Genomic DNA, 19,402 nt, shown 5'->3' with positions numbered 1-19,402 from the left:
TGAGTAAATAACCATAGATATTGGCTATTAATTTCCTCACATAATTTTTATTAATTTAAAAAATGTTGAAACAATCTTGTTCACTCTTTCTTGAATTTGAGTTTACTTATGTAACTTACCTGATGCTTAAAATTAATTATAATTACACAGGATTTAAGCACATATAATTAAAAGGCAGAAGAGCTCCATGGGAATTGGACAAACTTTTGCCAACTAATGATGAAAACTGTTACCATGGCCATCAGATGTTCTATTTTTGTTTTATTTCTGGAAATTAAAATACATTTTCTCTGAGTCTAAAACTTTCAATGATTTCTGTTTTTAAAAACAAGGTCACCCTTTATGATCTAAGAGACATATCATCTCAGCATTACACAAATGAGTAAGGATTCTCTTAGCAGGAGTAACTCATTCATTAATATTCTTGAAATGACATTAATTGGAAACACTGGGAGCTGACAGTAAACAGGCATCTGGGAGAAAACTAGCTGTTAAGAAGGGAGGTGATGTTCCCATAAAAATCCCATGACCTGCCTATGATATTTTAAAGGGACGATGCATCATGCTTAATGACATTGCTATTATTGCAGATTAATTACATCTTCTCATTAGACAAAGGCTGTGACATGCATCCCAACACTACCTTGGTCTTCAAGGCGGCTTTAAAAATAAGATAATCAAGTACACCAAGAAGAAGGAGCTAATTTGTAACTTCACACTCTGGGTGGGCAGAAACTTGGTAAGAGAAAAAGAGAACTATCTTGGGGCTACATCTTCTTGGCACATATCCATGCCTTGTGTGTAGAACACACAGTGACTTCAAAGGCAGTTCTGTGAATGCACAGATGCCAGGAGACTAGGGCTGAGATACTTAACTTGAGTAGCTACAGGCACTTGCTTTTCCTGAGCCTTGTAGTTCAGACATAAATTAGCAGAAAAAATAGAGCCAAAGATAGCAGCTTCTTAGGGTATCTTCTTTATTTTCATATTTAAATGTTCTATCTTATAAAGAACCAACTAGAATTTTGTTTTCTAATATATTCTAAGCCAAAAGAACATTCGAGTTATACATAAATATAATGTATATATAAATGAGGGTAATTTCACAGAAATGAAATTGTAATTTGCCTATAAATTTTAAAAATAATTTAATCAAAAGGAGGCAGTTAAGACCATTTCTCTAATACCAAAAGCAACACTGCCAATTTCTCCAATACTAATATTAATATACATTGATAAAGACTGGTAACAGAGCTATGAAAAAAAGTGCAAAGTATTTCAGAGGATATACTGTAGGCACTACTATGTAACAGGAATAAAGGTGCACTTTGAACATGATCCAATATAAGTTACTGAATTAAATAAAATTAATATTAAATAAAATTAAGTAGGATCCGTATATTCTTTAAGAAAGCTCCACAAATACAAGGAAAACTTTTAAGGAAGTCACAAAGATTCAATGACAAGTACAGAACAGTATTATGCATAAAGAACAAAAGGATACAGGGGTAAAAATTAGGAAAGCACCTTTAGTTCTAGTCCCAGTTTTACTACTAATTGGTTTCTTTTTTTATAGTAAGTATACAAACTTCTTTTGCCTATATTAGCAGAGCAGTGGTGATACAGTAATACTAGCAGCCAAACTCCCATCTTCATAGGATAATGAGGAAGTGCAAATAAAATAGCATGTGATGACATTTTAAAAGTCAAGAGTATCCCATCTCCTGATTATTGTTTAGCCAGAGACTGAGACACGTATGCTTTAGCACTACCTCTACATCATGCAACTTGATATATTTATTATGATCAGTATATGCATATGCCTTTGTATCTAGTAATTTTAGTCTGAGAACTTAGCTCACAGATATACCTGCTCTTACAAGAACTGGCATACATACAAGGTTAGTCATTGAAGCATTATGTGCACCAGCAAAGAACTGGAAATGGTGGAATCATCTATGTACAGGGGACTATCTAAATAACTTATGGCAAATGATATAGGGGATAATCTGCTGGTGTAAAAAGAACAAATAGACATGTTACGTATTGATATTAAAAGATTCCTAGGAAACACTAGGTGAAAAAGAAAAATGAAAAATGTTCATATAAAAGGAAAAGACAAAAGAACATACAACTGTATTTTCTTACTTATATGTTACAATTCTCTAGAAGAATTACTAGCATTTTTTAAACTTACCTGGTTGTGGTAAAGACTCCATATACTACAGGATTTCTTTCATCTCTTGTGGGGAGTAAGTAAATATCTTCTATTAATGGGAAAAAAAATAATGATTCACTATGGTTTTATTTTTTTGAGTTCACATGTTTTTTTTTTCTTTAATAACACAATATTTCTGAGACTCTATACAGTATATAAAATGAAGATAACAGTGAAAGTCATTACATTACTACAAAATAAAGTGTAAAAGACTTTTTTTTTTTTTTACTAGCTATGTGCCATAGAATTGGACATTGAACCTGTTAGGTGTTTGCTTAAATCACCTATAAATAAAATGGTTTTCTTGATAACCTCCATGGCTATTTTAATTAAGAGTATGTAATTTCATATAGGGTAGAAATTAGAAACAGGCAATTTTTATCCACCGGTGTAAAAAAGTATTGTCTTATGATTCTATCGACTTATTAATAATTCAGTTCCTATTTGGTAAAAGTATGAAAATAGTTATACAGTTAAGTACTTGTGCACTATTACTTGTGTAATTACTTGTGCAGCATTGACATTAAAATATGTGTAAGTAATATTTTTAAAAGATTACTTAAGATGTGAGCATGCCTATATGCAGCATTAGAGATCATCATGTACACTGTATATTTTAATACTATAAAATACAATACTGACAAAATCATCAATGATACAATCCTTTTTACATTGCCAACAAAGACAAGTTCAAGAAGATACGTGAAACTGAAAAAGTTCCTTCTAGAAAGAGCTTTGAGAGGAGTAAAGAGGAGGAATGAAGGAAAGAGGAAAGAAACTGTTATGCTTCTCTGAGTATTTATTTATTTATTTAACTTCAATATTTGGTACTATTTTTATTTATTTACTTTTTTTTTAAACTGTTGTCCTATCACAGTTGTCCCAGTTTTCCCCCCATTGCTCTCCCCTGCCCTGCTCCCCACCCCACCGTCTGAGGGACAAGCTTCAGCAAATCTCCCCAGCTCTCCAGCAGGGGGCATCCACACAATAAGGAACCCAAGGTCTTGCTACCCACATACAGACAGAGCTCCTTCCAAAGTAAAAGACTACATGTAACAGGGATGAGCCATGTAGTCCCAGAACTAGTACTTTCTGTTCTCTTGCTGTAGTTTTGTTTCCCTCTTAACTTTGACGGTGCTTACGAAGAGAAGAATTTCTTCATTACAATGAATACCCAGATCTAGAGCACCTCCATGTTCTTAATGTGTGCAAGATCAGTGAGAATCACTTCTGTAAGTTTTACTGAGCAATATAATCGGGCATTTGGGGCTAAAATAAAATAAATTAATTACGCAGTAAGACTTTTTTCAAGAAAAATAAAACATGTGACTTACGAAGTTCATCAAAGTGAGTATCTGCCCCATCACTTCCAGGAATTGAGCAAATCAATCTGGCCTTAAGAAAAGTCGTCCATTTGTTTATCAGGCTGCGTTGTCCTCCTACATCATTCTGAAAAAAGGAAATAAAGATGCAGATTTACCTTCAGGATCTATCACCAAGTAAAACACGCAGTGATTACAGGCAGTGTCTTATTAATATCATTGCTTACAAAGATGGACAGTCTACATATTTTAGTCTTTGAACTTTCAGATGAACATTAAATGCTTTTCTTACAGCCAAATGAATGCAATGTAAGCAGCATACCTCTACTGAATAAGTAGACGCATGCAAGGCTACAACCAAATAAGGCAGGCTTGGAATAAACTCCCATCTCTGCCAGTTTTTGCTCAATGAACTACCAAAAGCTATTTATTTCTCCAAGTCTCTGTTTTCCCGTAGATAAAATATGATTAATGTTTTGAAATGTGATTATTTTGATAACCAAATGAAAAATATGTATCTTCAGCATACTGAAGTTGTATAACTGCTTGCACTAACTTGTATACTATGCATGTGATTTAGGTCACTATTTGCATCCTTAGACATATGCCTTGGTCTTGGCTTTAAAAGTCTCCCAAATTTAGTGCCTACTAATTAAATTCCAAGGCTGCACACACACACACATGCATGCACACGCACACACGCACACACACAAGCAATCTTGTTTTTCCATTTTATTTTACTCTAAATGTTTCATTAATTTTTTTAGTTATTAAGTAAAACATAAGCATTTAAACCACTTAAACTGAACAAACAGGGTTATTATGTATGCTACATGCCATTGAGACCCTGGAGGCCCTATGGATGAGCAATGACCACAAAGCCTTGTCCTCAGCAACCCTGCTTAGCTCCTGCAGACTCATGCCTAGGGTTTCTTTCATGAAATCAGTCCATCTTGCATTTGGTCTTCTCTTTTCCTGCTGCCTTTTATTTTCCCCCAGTATCATTGTCATTACCAAAGAACTCTGCTTTCTCATGAGTCCAAAGTAGGACAACTTCAACTTTGCTATTTTTGCCTCCAGCCATGTTTTGGACTTAATTTGCACTAGGACCCACATATTTGTCTTTCTGGCAGTTCCATCTCTCCATAGAACTCCCCTCCAACACCATTTTTCAGATGAATTATTTTTTCCCATCAGTCTTCTTCATCCGACTTTGGCATCCATACATAGTAACTGGATATACAAAGGTATGGATGATCTTAACCTTGGTCTCTAATGACACATTTTTTTTTCTTGATCCTTCCTAATGCTTCCATTGCCCTCCTTCCAAGTCTCAGCCTTCTCTTGCTTTCTTGGCTGCAGTCTCCATTTGAATTGATGACTGAACCAAGGTAAGCAAACCTTTAACAATTTCAATTTCTTCATTGCCTATGCTGGCATTGTGTGTTTCTTCTGTAGTCAGATTTTTGTTTTCTTGATGATCAAATGCAGCCCTGCTTTGGTATTTTCTTCTTTCACGTTTGTCAGAAGTTGTTTCAAAGCATTGCTACTTTCTGTCCAGTAAGATAGTTGTGCTCTGCATATCTGTAATTATTGATTTCTTCCACTTTTCACTCCTCCTTCCTCTGAGTATATATAGCCCAGTTTTCTTACATGTTCTCCATACAGATTAAACAAATATGGAGATAAAAAGGACACTAGTCTGACATCTTTGTTGCTATTCTTGAAGAAAGAGAGAGGAGGAAAGAGATCCCTTTTAGTATTAATGTGGGTATTATGGACATCCAATTTTTGAGATGATATAATGATAGTAACAGATCCAATTTCAGAAAACTCTCAGATTTAGGGGAGAACTAAAAAGCTAATTGAGGTCCTTGAGACGAGAGATCCTAGTTATCTTAAAAGCTTTAGTACCTAATAGCAAGGGTATACCATGACACCCACAGTTAGTCATATTTTACATCTCTGTTTAGCTGAGTTCATGTGTGTTGGAGATTGACTATACATATATGTGTACATATACATAATAGAAACACAGGGTAATCACAGCAATTATTTAGAACTTGGACAAACAAAAGACTTTTCTGGAAGTTGGATTTTGGCACTAAATATAGGTAAATGACAAAGAATTTCAGTCTTCTCTGAATCTTCTTTTTAGTGGGAAATTGAAGACAGGCTTCACTGAAGAGTTAGATTTAATACTGTCTTTAAAATGACAGGTTCAGACATGAAAAATCAGTTCAGGAAATATTCTAAGTGCTAGAAACTAGGGAAGAAAAACAGTAAGTGGAATAATTCAGAATATATATGAAGAACCAGGATAAATTTGGTTTAGATCAAGAATGGGGTAACCTAAGATAGTGGAGCAAACTATTATAAAAGTAAATTGGAGTAAGATCAAGGAAGGCTTTACTACCAGGCAGAGCATCTTTGTTTAGTACACAATAAAAAATTACTAAAAGATTTGGTAATTAGCAAAGAAATCAAATAAAGAAATCAAAACTCTTTCTTAAGAGTTTTCTCTTAAGAAAGTAAATATATAATACATTTTATAAACTAACCTAGAAACATGTATAATTGCTCTTAAAATTAGGTTCTGTAATTGGTGCTTCTATTAATTATTGTTGCTCAAGAATAGAAATAATCTTTGTGTCAGCAGCTAGCTATTGCATGCTGTCATATGTCTGCAAATGTGAAGGCAGCTTCATCTAGATATGGTTTTTATTGTTAATGTTAATATCCTTAGATTGATAAATAAATATATATCCAAAAGTTAATATGAATGAGGAAATATTCATGCTTACTCCTACTGTGTGTTAATGTATAGCAGTATTCTAATGAGAAAATGTTATATAGAATTATTCAAAAATAAATTTTTTAACAAATTTAAAAATACAAGGCAAATTATCTCTTTATCTTTCATAGGACCCTTGATGTATAATTTTCTAAATTCACACACCTAGCCTTTATGTGTTTTTTTCACAGAGCTCTAGTTGTACTAAGCAGATCTCTACTTAAAACTTATTTTAATGTATTCTTCTTACATACTTAGATATTAGGTTCTCATTGCCTAATTGTATATTTTGAGACAACAAGTAATAAATACCCAAAATAGTGTTTATTTGACATATGTAAAGAAATGTATAAACTATCATGACCATAATGCCAGGAACTATGTTTGGTTTACTGCTTTAGCCCTAGCACAGAGTAGTTGCTCAAATTATTTTGCTAAGTGAATAAATAGATAAACTATTTGCTTGATGACATTCCTTTAAAAGATGTATACACATCACTACTTCATCATAAAAAGGAGAAGTCACATTCTCCTTTTAACATTTTATTAGATAAAAGTGACAATGAGGACTTCCGACCAAGATGGAAGCCTAGACTGACACGCTCCATCTCCCTCCACAACTAAGAAGGACTACAACTACCACAAAACCAGAAACAACCAGAAGTTCCAGAAAATAAAGTTACATGGAAGTCCAACGTATGAAGTTATAAACAAGTGGTGCTCGTCCAGACGGGTAGGAGGGGCGAAGCCAGGGCAGAGAGGTCAAGCTGTGCCGGCGGCAGCAGCTGCAGCGATGGGTGGAGGGACTGCAGTAAGCACAAACACCTGTATTTAGGGGGAGGCGAGAAGCACCCCCGGCTGCAGTCCAGACCGTCAGCTTGCGATTCCAACGCCAGGGAAGGCAGACCCCCATTGCCTTGAACTGTGGGCCCAGAGGGCATGGGGACAGAGGAGGAGGCTCCTGGTCTCTCAGCAAGGAGAGACCAGCAGGAATCCATCTTGGACCCCCACCCCCACACAAAGCGCCACAGTGTGGTGAGAAGGGTCACCCGGTAGTGACGAGTGAACGGGACTCTGTGCCTGATAGCATAGGAGGTGTGACAGCCCTGCCCAGGAAGCAAAATACTGCCTGGATGGCAGGGTTAATGATAGAAATACCAATCACAGAGCTGACCAGAAAGCAAATACATGAATTAATGGATGAACAGATAGATAACCCTTCTGAGGCTCAGTTCAGACCTATAGTTATAAGACAGCTTACAGAACTAACAGCGGGACTTAATCAAGACAGGAAAGGAATGAAGGTTAGTCCTGCTGAAATGAACAAAAACACATACGAAACAAGTGGTGAGGGAAGGAAAATCAGGGATCAAATCAACAAATTGGAACATAGGGAAGGAACAAACAGTCAACCAATGCAGAAAGAGGAAACAAAAAGTGAGGAAAATGAGGAGAAGCTCAGAAACCTCTGGGACATCCAAATTATAGGATTGCCAGAACGTGAAGAAGAACTAGGAATTGAAAAATTATGTGAAAAAATAATGAAGCAGAACTTCCCTAACTTGGAGAAGGAAATGAACTTACAGGTCCAGGAAGCACAGAGAGTTCCAGATAAACTGGACCCAGGGAGAATCACACCAAGACACATTTAATCAAAATGTCAAAAATTAAAGATAAAGAGAGAATCTTAAAAGCAGCAAGAGAGAAGAAGAGAATTATGTACAAAGGGGTCCCAATTAGACTATCAGCTGATTTCTCAAAGGAGACTCTGCAGGCAAGAAGGGACTGGCAAGAAATACTCAAAGTAATGAAAATCAAATATCTACAGCCACGATTACTCTATCCAGTGAAGCTGTCATTCAGAATAGAAAGTCAGAGAAAGTGCTTCCAGGACAAAGTAAAACTGAAGGAGTTCATTAGATCCAAACCACTGTTATATGAGATGTTAAAGGGACTTGTTTAGAATAAGGAGGATCAAAACTATAGACATTAAAATGAAAACTGTATCACAACAACCAACAGCAGAAGCTAGGGAACTGAAACAAAGGCAAACTAAGTAGGCAATGAGAGTGGAAAAAGAATTATAGGTATGGGGAACATATTGGGGGGAGGTAAGTGGGGAGGGGGAAGGGGGGAAAGGGAGGGAGATGGTACAGGAACTAAGAAGCATAGTAGGAGGGAGTAGAGTAGACAGGAAGATGTTGAGAAGAACTATATGCACAACCAATGAGCATGGACTAAGGTTGGGGGGACAACTGGAGGGAGTGGGGGTCACTGGGTGGAGGGGAGCAGAGGGAAAAGAAATTGGGACAACTGTAACAGCATAATCAATTAAACATATTTAAAAAAAAGAAAAAAATGTGACAATGAATGTCCACTTTCAAACACTGTCCCTCTTTTTAATTGTAACGATCACCCACATTTAAGACAAACCATGAAAAAAAATTCTAACTATTCTACTACCTCCAAATCTGTTGGAGAGAAAAGAGATTTATGCCATGCTTTCATATTTTTTTCACCTGACAAATGGAAATTGTAACCCTTTGAACAAAAGAATGTTCTAATGTTTTTTGGCCTACCCATCCAGCAGTAGCCCCTGGCCCCTCAAGGAATGAAGAGATTTTTAAAAATCTGGGTCAAAGATGAAAGCCACCTGCTGTCAGCAAGGAAACAAGTATAGTTTCTGGGATAATAGCTCTCAGGAATGGATTATAAGCATTTAATGACTGGATAGTAACTCATACAGACATCCAGAAGCATGACCTGGATGGCAAAGTTCAGTTCCCCAGGAGCTGTATTTCTCCTGCAGGGAAGTGTCAGTTGGCTGACTGTTGACCAGCTCTCAGTCCCTGGATTTGTTTGCAAATCCACACAATCCCTCCCTGAGAACTTTAAGCCCAGAAGAGGGCTGAAAGGGACTTAACCACTTTTGTATTAAAGTGTCACCTCATTGCTTATTTTTGTGAAGTTCTAAAGAACACAACCTCTCACTAACACAATAGATTTATTATTGAGATGTCAGAATCAGCAGCTTTTAGTCACCCTTCACTCCTATGTGTCTCCACTCTATTTATCACGTTTCTTTGTGGGCAGATTGGCAAAAGCCTTGACATCATCTACACAAAGATGCAGATGAAAGTAACAAAGAAATTAAATGTAAACAAGCCTGACCACAGGGGCTCAGTCTGGGTGGTGAGCGCAAAGGGTCCCTGTTTTCCTATTCCCTATAGCTTTTTATATGTTTGTAATATTTTTTAAATTTTGAAGTGATTAATATAAAAAAAATTAAAAAGGAAACAATTTACAATCTTTCAGAAACTTGAAAGTATAGTATTTCTGAGTCATTTGATTGGGTGATAGCTGCATGTTATGAAATACTATGACCTAATCATAGTAAATATTAATGGGTAGATCAGTCATGAGACAAGTTACGGGTGATTCTATTTTCCTTCTACTGTCCCAGCAAATGCGCATCCTTATAAATCTTACCTATATGTGTAGAGTAGCTACAAGCTGTCACACATAAACTTTTATTGAGTGTGTCCTTTGACCTTTGGGTCACTATGTTGGGTTCATGTGTTAAACACGGTTTTATCTATGTACACCATCCTCTTTGAGGATCACTCAGCACTTTATAAATACTGTCATTTTCACTGGTATATTAGGAAACAGAAGCTTGAGGAAAATGTAATGATTCACTATCAGCTCCAATGCTCTTAACTCCTAAAGATTTTATAAATCAATGAAATCTCCAAGATATTTATGAACATGTTACAATCTACTAAAATGTGAATGTGCATTCATAAATGTGTAACCACACTGATGACCTTAAATTGAAGGACACCAGGCTCTTCAAATCAATAAACAATGGAGAATGATACACCTTCAGCACTTATTTTTTTAAAAAAGGTTGATGCTGGAGTCAGAGGTTATAAATTCTCCTTTGCGTAAAATTTACTCTTTTGCCCAATGCTGCTCTTCTGCATCTTTGTGCAGAAATACCCTGAGACACTTTGAAAGTCTCCCCAGTTTTACCCTTTAATAACATTTCATCTCAGAGATTTTACTGGAACCAGCTCTGCCTACTTTCTTTTGAAATGTGACCTAAATACTACGGTAATCTAAGTCTATAAGAATGTTTTCTATAATTGAAACTCTCACAATGAGGCAAGTACACAGTTGACCCTTTTTTCACATTTAACAAATAACATCAGGGCAATTTAATACTCACGTTTTCAATGTGATACCTGTTATACTTCAATAAAACATTCATATATTTTATCTGATATACCAGTTATAATAACAGCTGTACCTAGCAGCGTTTAAATAGTCTTGTGTTGAGATTTGCCTTCAAATCACCAAAAGACACATTTGCACCAGGAAATGTTGGAGACATCATCACAGCGACTGACATTTCAGAGCAATTGTCCAATCTGCTTTTCCCTGTGCTGCCTCAATGTTCACTGAGTTATTTCTAGGGATAGATTTGAGAATCTTTGTAAATGTAACAAGGATGCTCTATATGGGTATGCATAAGTAAATAATGAGAATAATCCAAAAACAGGATGGCCTTTTTAAGAGCTTGAAATTATGATCATGGTGTGAGAGAGACAATAAATAAAACTTAGAATAAAATTTTGAGAGCCTCAATAGAAGAGCATTCCATATGCTATATTAAAACATATTGTTACACTGAGAAGAAGAACTTAAATGAGGCTATTTTAATATATTAAATTAAGACATGAAAGATAGTGAATTATACCTGCTGAATCAAATCAGAGAACTGTATTGCATTTTCTTTTTCAGCCTATGAGTCTTCTTTTGTAATATGCTATAACTATGTGTCATGAAACTGTTTCATTGAGATGCCAAAAAAAAGTTCTGACCACTAAAATATAAAAGCAAAGAAAGAAAATAGTGAGTATTCTATTTCATTTTCTAATAATCTTGACATACCTTAATAGTAGAAAAAACACAACTATTCAAATTCAAACATCTCAGACAAAGGAGAGAAGAAAAAGCGCACAAAAACTTGTATGACAGGTATTGAACACAGTGGTTTTTTAAGCAGTCAACTCTGTAGAGACTCTCAAGGCAAAATGCAGTTTTTGTCTTAAAAAAGAACTCTAGTGTTCAGAGATGACTGTTTTCGATTTTGCCATTGGAGAGTTGAAATGGAGAACATGTTTTTCTAACTGCTTCAAAAACTTGTAAAAATTATTAAAAATGCAGGACTTGAGTAACGTACAATGTTAAAAAATTCAGTTTCTAAGATTTAACAGATTAAAATCAGATAAATCTAGGCATATTAGGCAGTCTTTTTCAGCTAAGATCAGAGTTCACTAAATTAAAAATAAAAAGCTAAATCAGCTTTATAAACCCTTGCGTAGGAATTTCTGACAGGAAAACAGATGGAAGTGGAGCAAAAGCACATCTGTAACTCGTGGGCTCTAAATCTCTCATTTAGGTTGTAAGTGACATGCTGAAAGCAAGCAAAAAAAAAAAAAAAAAAAAAAAAAAACCACAACCTGGTGGAGATCAATAAATACAGAAAGTGTCATTGGCCTGAAAACACAAATCTTCAAAGGCAGTAATTGTCCAAATAGAACCATATATCAAAATAGACAATGCCAGTGGAGTGGAGGCAAAGGGCTATTTATTAGCCCCCCAGGCAAGTTATCTGAAAGCGCCATCCAAACTGAATTCCTGGCATGGACAAAGGAAATACTGCAGAACAAAAAAAAAAAAAAAAAAAAGAACTGGCATAACCTACAGCTGGAATCCAGTGTGGTCGAACACAAGTAAGCTAGTGGACAATGCTTCCAGAAATGAATAGAATCCAAAATAATGCAAAAGCAGTCTTGAGGCAGAAAGCTGTAAGCAAGCCTCACAGAAGTGACTGAAATTTTCACACATTAACTTACAGGGTGGTTCTTCAAGGAACACACATATGTGTATACACATGCGGTAACGAACATCACATAGACATAAACAATAGTATCTGCAAGCAAAACTTGCAAAGTTAATAGACATATACTTTTTTCAGAAGGTTTATTTCATGCTATTTCACGTGTTGGTTCAGTCAGCATGTGTTACCTTACCAAGAAGATCTGCATAATTTACCACCTATGAGAGCAGTTCAGGGTGCAAGGTGCACCATTTAGTGCTTGAAAATATTGGCTGTTCTACAGAATCCACGAATCACAGAGCCTGGCAAGGATTTTAGAAATCATTCTAGGCTAAGCTCCTTATTTTAAATATGAAAACACTGAGAAAGTAGTCTGACCAGAAAGTATTAACAAAACTGAAAAATTATTCATTAGTAAATGTGTTCTGCCACCTGCAATGATAAGCATATTGAATTTTAAAAACGTTCTTTGGATGAAGGTAACTTTTTCTCCTAAGGCTGTTGGTGATCAGCATAGCCGTATGAAATTATCTTCTAAGTCAGTTTCTTTACTAGTTAGTGTCTCTCTCTGTCCACACCTTTTGTCCAATATTTGCATTGTTCAAATTATTGATACAACTTTACCAGATATGTCTCCAAATTCTTTTAACTACACCCAGAAATGAGATCCAAATATTGCTGAAAACAAGGGCAAAATAATAACAGTAACTTCATCCTTTAAAACTAATAAAATATTTGCTCTTTTCAGTAACCTTTGGTAGCTAACCTGTCTCCAACCTCCCAATACACATACACTACTGCCCTTCCACTCCTAAGCAGTTTGTTGATCTGGCTCCAAAAGTGTGCACGTATGACATGCGTGTGTGTGTGCATGCGTATGTGATTTTTGACATTTAACTCACTTTGGCATGACTGTGTACTTACATTATTTACAAGTCCGTTTCTTAGATTGTTAATTGCTTGAAAACAAAAATCTACCTAAGTCACCCTTGTTTTCTGATACCTTCCTCAGTATCTGTCACAAATTCACATGATCTCATTTAAGCCTTTCATTTGACTGGTAAGAGGCATAGAAGAGATGGGTGTCCTGATTTTCTAGGTTAAGAAACTGAGCTAGGAAAAAGTAGAGCAGAGATATGCAAACCTAGATCTGGTTTCAAGTTGAATATTCATATTATTTGGGCAAAAGTTATCATTCTTACTGCCAAACCTAACACCAAATTTTAAATCATAATTTTATTGACTTGCTTCTGGTGTGTGGCATTACTGACAACTAATTTTCTCTTGAAAAAGCTTTTTTTCTTTGACTTCTGACAACATTCTTGTCCAGCTCTCAAACTATCTATCAAATTCTTTCTTCTCAATTGCCTTTGTAGACAATTTGTTCTTCTCTTTCTTAAATGTCGTTGTCTCTCAGGATTCTGTCCTTTCATTTTGATCTTGCACTACACATTTTCTGGGCAATTTCAGACACTTTCATGACTTCAAGAACCACCGCTATACTGGTAACTTCCAAATTCATGAGTCCAGACACTACTGAACCTCTGGTTCATATTTTTCAGCTGGATATTATAGCAGCCACATCAAGTTCCACATATGCAAATATAAAATCTATGCCCATAATGATGGTGTTTCTTGCCTCAAATATCAGAATGTATCTCTGTACAGTTTCCTAACCTGTCTTATCTTCTGGAAACCCCAATCACTAAGAATATAGAAGCCCTTGTCTACAGGGCAAGTATCAAAGTATCTGGGATAGGATTAAGGGAGAATGAAAATACATTGAAGACCTAAAAGAACAGGAACTTGCTGCAGACTTCCATATACCCGGTAGAGTCAATATTTGCAATGTCAGTCAGTCCAATTCATACACAAGAAAGATAAAGCTTATGAAGACTGTTGAAATTTTGTGTACATTTTAAAGGGAAAACAGTCACTATCGTGATAATTTTCCATTTACTCATTATAGTCACAGTGAATCTCTTAATTCTTTAAATGCTTTTTAAAAGTCATCTCTGAGATTTCACATGTGCTCTCCCTTCCACCTGAAATATTTTCTCCCATCCTTGCCACCTTTGCCCTAGAATTTCCTAATCATTTTCAACATCTTGTTCAAAAAGTCGCTTTCTCAGAGATACCTTCCATAACCAATCAAAAGCCCACTCATTTTTCTAAATTGCACCCTGTGATTTTTCCATTATAGCATATATCACATATTAATCTCTGTGTTTTCAATTATACATTAATCTCTGTTTTCTTGTTTAATTCCTATATAATCTACTAGGTTGTAAGCTCAATGAGTACATGTATAGTGTCATTGTTTTGTTTTGTTTTTCCAAAAAAAATGAAAAAAGAAAAAGAAAATATAAAACTACTGCATAGCATGGTGCCATATACTGGGTCAATTATCAATAAGTGTGTTAAGTAAATGAATGCTTTAGTAGTGTACATTTATATTGTAGCTACTAGTCACATAAGGCTATCTAAATTATTTTATCAGCGTTAGAATTCATTTCCTCTGTCATATTAGTCATATGTTTACACAGCCACATGACTACTGTGTTAAAGAGCACAGATATATTGGAAGAACATTCCCATCATCACAGAAAGTTGTATAGGACAGCACTAGTCTACAATAATCAATAAAAGTGTGGTAATAAATTAAGGGCCTTTTAGAAATCTACATGTAGATTCTATCTTAGAAATATCTCTTGAACTTACCCATATATCTTCATCCCTACTGTCTTTAGGAAACCACCTAATATGTCTTCCAGGCACAAATATATTCTAGCTCATACGCATTTCTCAAATTATTGCTGAATATATATTACCTATCAAGTCACTTCTCTGCTTAACACATTTTAACTTCTCATTGCCTACAGCATAGTTTAGATTCCTTAACATAGAAATAAGACTTATTTTCCAACTTGCCACCTCAATCTCAAATGACATTGTTCCCCTCTTACAAACCCTGAGTTCCACTTATAAGATTTCACTGTTCTAGAAACAAAATATACTCTGTGACAATGCTGTATAAAATACTTCTTACCTCCCATATAAGACTCAATTTCTTACCTTTACTGAAGTCATGTACAGTTCTCAGCTCTGACCTCTATCACATAATGTGATTATCTTTTTATATTTCTATTACTTTCTTTGTACTAATAGGTTTTAAAGAAAAGGGGTAATAGCTTACTTATTTCCCAGTGCCTAGTGTACTGCATCTTGCATAGAACTTATTTTATTGTTATTATTGAAATAATAACATAGTGAATAAATGGGTTACAAATTTTACCTTATTCTGTAAAGAATCCTTTAGTATTCTTGCGTAATTTCAACCTACTTCCAAAACTCTCTCCTCACCAATCATTATATACTACTCAGTCTGAAAATAACTATGTTTGAAAAACCAATAAAACAACTTTTTCTTTAGTTTAGGAGCTCAAGAAGTAGGGAGCTCTTAAATGGTTAATAGTTTTTCACTGGGCTGAAATTATCAGTTAAAAATTAGCACAAATAAACAATCACGGCAAAAACAGCAAAACCTAAATATTTCCAAATAAGTAAGTTCTGTGGAAAAATAATATAAAGGACTCCTATGTTAGTAAAAAGCTTTGTAAACTCGGTAAGGTATACACAGTTAACTCTTAGTTCTCTCTAACATGATCTCTTCCTTCTTAGATCTTTGCTTATCTCTCTCAGAATCAATGTTGATTCATAGCAGAGATGCATCCTGTTCTTACTTGTTGAAAATAGAAAAATAATCCTATAATAATACAATGGGGGTAAAAAAAAAGAAACAACAGAGAGGAATATATTACAAATGTCAAAATAACATTTTTATGTGAAAAAAAATATGTAACAGCGACAAGGATAATGCTGAGTAGCTATTTCTTAATTAAATTTCTTGGGGTTTGGCAGAATATCACATTAAAAAAAATTTTTTTAATCTTGTCAGTGAAGTCTCTACTTAGAAATGCTCACTTTTTGCCACATATTAATCCTAAATTACTAAATAAGGATAAAGACATGAGCAGGGCATGTTGCAATTGAGAAATTACAAAGAAAACATTTAGAACTAAATATTGTCAACATTTGACCAATAGATCATATGTCTAGTGGGAAATTCTAAAAGATGGTGTTCATTTAAAACAATGATTGAGTAAAGAGATACACTAAAGTAAGAATCTCTATTGTATCTTTTTTTTTTAAAGAAAATTCATCCATCACATGTCCTTATTTAGATCTCACAATGTGTTAGCTTTTTATCCAAAAACAATAGCATGAGAAAAATCTTGCTGTGTGGCCTCAGAGGTTTTATGGTGAGAAGATTCAAGTATTAGAATTCTCTCTGCCTTTTCAGTTCTACAGGAGTTTGTACAGAATTTAAATAAAATATCCCATGGATGATACTTAAAGTCTACATTATATTTTTAATACAAAATTTTATAAATGGGGCAACTCAATTTCTTTTTAAAATATTTCTCCACCTCTAAGATTAACTTTCAGTGTATTGAATAGTAGGATAAAAACATTGCTCAACATTATAAATAAATTTTGATCAATTAATTGGATTAAATCCATCAAGAAATAAGTATTGCACTGGTTCACAAAACACACAGTTGTTAAACAAGTTCATCAGAAAGTGACCCTTGAAATACAGTTCCTTGATCGTAAATCTCTTATGACATATTTAACATAGCTCACTTATACAAATGATGTCAATCTTCAGCACAGCCTTTCAGGTTGGGGATACTGCTGTACAAGGCATGCTTCAGTACACCAAGATGATCATTCCTCTCTAGGCAAGTGGCTTCGAGATAATTACTGTGAATTCTTAGACTCTGAAAGAATGAGGCTGCTTTTCAGAGAACCTGTCCCCTGCGGGTGAAGGGATCAGTAGGAGACAGCATTACTGGCTAGGACTCCAGGTAAAGACTCATCTGTGCTCACAAGTCGGCCTCACCCAAAAGTCGTGTTTTCATTAGCACTTTTAAAAAAGCGCAATGATGGTTTGTATTACTGTCCCTGGAAGTGTTCTAAAGCCTGAGGGCTCAGCCTGAGACAACAAAAGTGACAGGCTCAGACGGAAGAAAATGAAAAGTTGGTACAAGACCAAAGCAAGCTTCCCACTGAGAATATTTATTAGTTTAACAGCTCTTCCTCTTAATAAATGAATTTTTGCTTAAGGTGTCTATTTAAGAAATGTTATTTTAGTGAAGATGCATTCAACTAAAAAAATAACATGCTAAAGTCAAAAGTGGATCCAGTAGCATTATTATCTACAAAGCTTGGTTCCACTCAAATGAGAGTTTTGATGGCACAAAATAGAAGTCTCATAGAGTTTCTGTATTTTCCTGTAATGTACATAAAATAGCAATATTAAAGAACTAATTGTAATGTTCTTCAAAATAATTGTTGCATTTTGGTTTATTTGTCTTCTTTTCCCTCTTTATCTCATTTTCTTTCAGAACCTAACCTAGATTAATATCATAAAAATATTTATTATAGTGATACTATAACCATATTTTCAACTTATTTGATCCAGGTAAAGATATATAATTTTAGATATGTAATGAGATCTATATTTTGATAAAGATGCAAGATATTTTTAGAGTTTAAGTTACTCTAGTGATTACATTAATTTGCTTTCAATTTCAAAATAGAATTATTAAATGTACAAGAAAATTTTAACCCCCATGAATTAGGACAATACAGTGATTTTACTGGAAAACCACTGATTAGCAAAAGGGAAAGCCCACCAGTGAAAGGAGCAGGCTTCCAAAGAGCCTCACATGTGGGCAACAGCTCAGGCACCAGATCAGTAAACTGTAATTTTGGAAAAATTAAATCTTTTCTTTTCCTTTTTCCATTTATTATAGATCTCAAGAATTATACATGTAAGATAGTATGAATATATCTTACCACTGATAATTAATGGGCATTAACTTTTATTTCCACATTCCATGGGCAATTGTTCATACACATTCATATATGCCTAAGCAAAATAAATATATCTTACCTTACACACTCTTCCAACTCGAGAAAGAATCATCTTATCGGAAGTACTACCTTCTTGAGATGATTCACGAAAGAAGAAATATATTTTATCATCATCTGGGTTATAGGTATCTGGTATGGGGAAAGTTCCAATAAATTTTGCTCCTTTTGGAAAGAAAAGAAGCTTTAAATTAAAATGATGAAATATTTTAGCCACAATATCACTGGCATATTTTGTATGTAAAACAGAATTTTTTTAAATGAACCAAAAGTGGAATGTGGGAAATGAGACATATATAAAAAATAAATATGACACATGTAGAAACATGTCTTCACATGAAGAGGTCCTAAACAAGTTCTCTAGGAACTCTAGAGAGCAGGTGAGAACATGACTGGCTGATAGTTACAATTTTTGCAACTCAACTAAATTACTTTATAAAGCCCTTTCAAACTGCAGATTCTATGATTTATATTCTCCTTTTATATAATTGAGTCACTGCTTTTTAACCACAATATCTATTATAAAAAGCTCAGGAAAAACCATGAACATATCTTAAGTTTTGTTATATTATGAAATTATTTGCTGCATTTGTGTAATTGCCAATGGGGCGGGTAGGGGGAGGTGGGAAAAAAATAAATAGTGTGTGGGTTAACTCCAGTGTAGGCTCTGGAGGCATTTTCTCCAGGTTTATATCATGTCTCTGCCACTTACTAGAAAGGTGACCTTAAAAAATTATTTATTTTCTCCATGCCTCAATTTTCTCATACCTAATATAAGGCTACCAATATTATCTACCTCCTTGGATAACTGACATCATGAATTAATATATGTAAAGCAGTATCTGACAGTGACTGACACAAAAGGATCCAGTAAAAGTTGTTTATCATTAAGATGCAGATTACAGTGATAATCATTATTATTATGACCACAAGAAAATGATAATGAAAAAAAACAAACACATCCATACAATTGTTAGAATAATATGCAGCTGTTAAAAATGAAATAGTTCTAAATATGCTGCCGTAGAAAGATGTCCATAATCCAGGCTGGGTGCAAAAATACCGGTAATGCTTTAAACCCTTTGCACTGCATCAGTGAGAAATCGATCTGAGTTACTAATTCCTTATTTAAAAGGTATTGTGCATTTGAAGTTCTGATT

At 34.7% G+C, this 19,402-nt stretch overlaps 1 protein-coding gene across 2 annotated transcripts in view; it reads right to left on the bottom strand.

Moving 5' to 3' along the window:
• The window catches only part of LOC150001634 (semaphorin-3D), a 204,866-nt gene that overhangs the window by 34,809 nt on the left and 150,655 nt on the right, over positions 1 to 19,402 (bottom strand). For both annotated transcript variants that reach the window (XM_090287278.1, XM_090287279.1), the window contains exons 8-10: positions 18,265 to 18,407; positions 3,553 to 3,667; positions 2,198 to 2,267 (exon numbers count right to left, since the gene is read on the bottom strand). In XM_090287278.1, the coding sequence (XP_090143404.1) occupies positions 2,198 to 2,267; positions 3,553 to 3,667; positions 18,265 to 18,407 (328 nt within the window). The remainder of the gene's footprint in view (positions 1 to 2,197; positions 2,268 to 3,552; positions 3,668 to 18,264; positions 18,408 to 19,402) is intronic.

Source organism: Furipterus horrens, unplaced genomic scaffold (assembly GCF_987537825.1).
Source record: "Furipterus horrens unplaced genomic scaffold, mFurHor1.1.pri manual_scaffold_9, whole genome shotgun sequence".
NCBI lineage: Eukaryota > Metazoa > Chordata > Mammalia > Chiroptera > Furipteridae > Furipterus > Furipterus horrens.
Note: the sequence above shows the minus strand (reverse complement) of the source record. Positions and strands in the feature narration are given on the sequence as shown.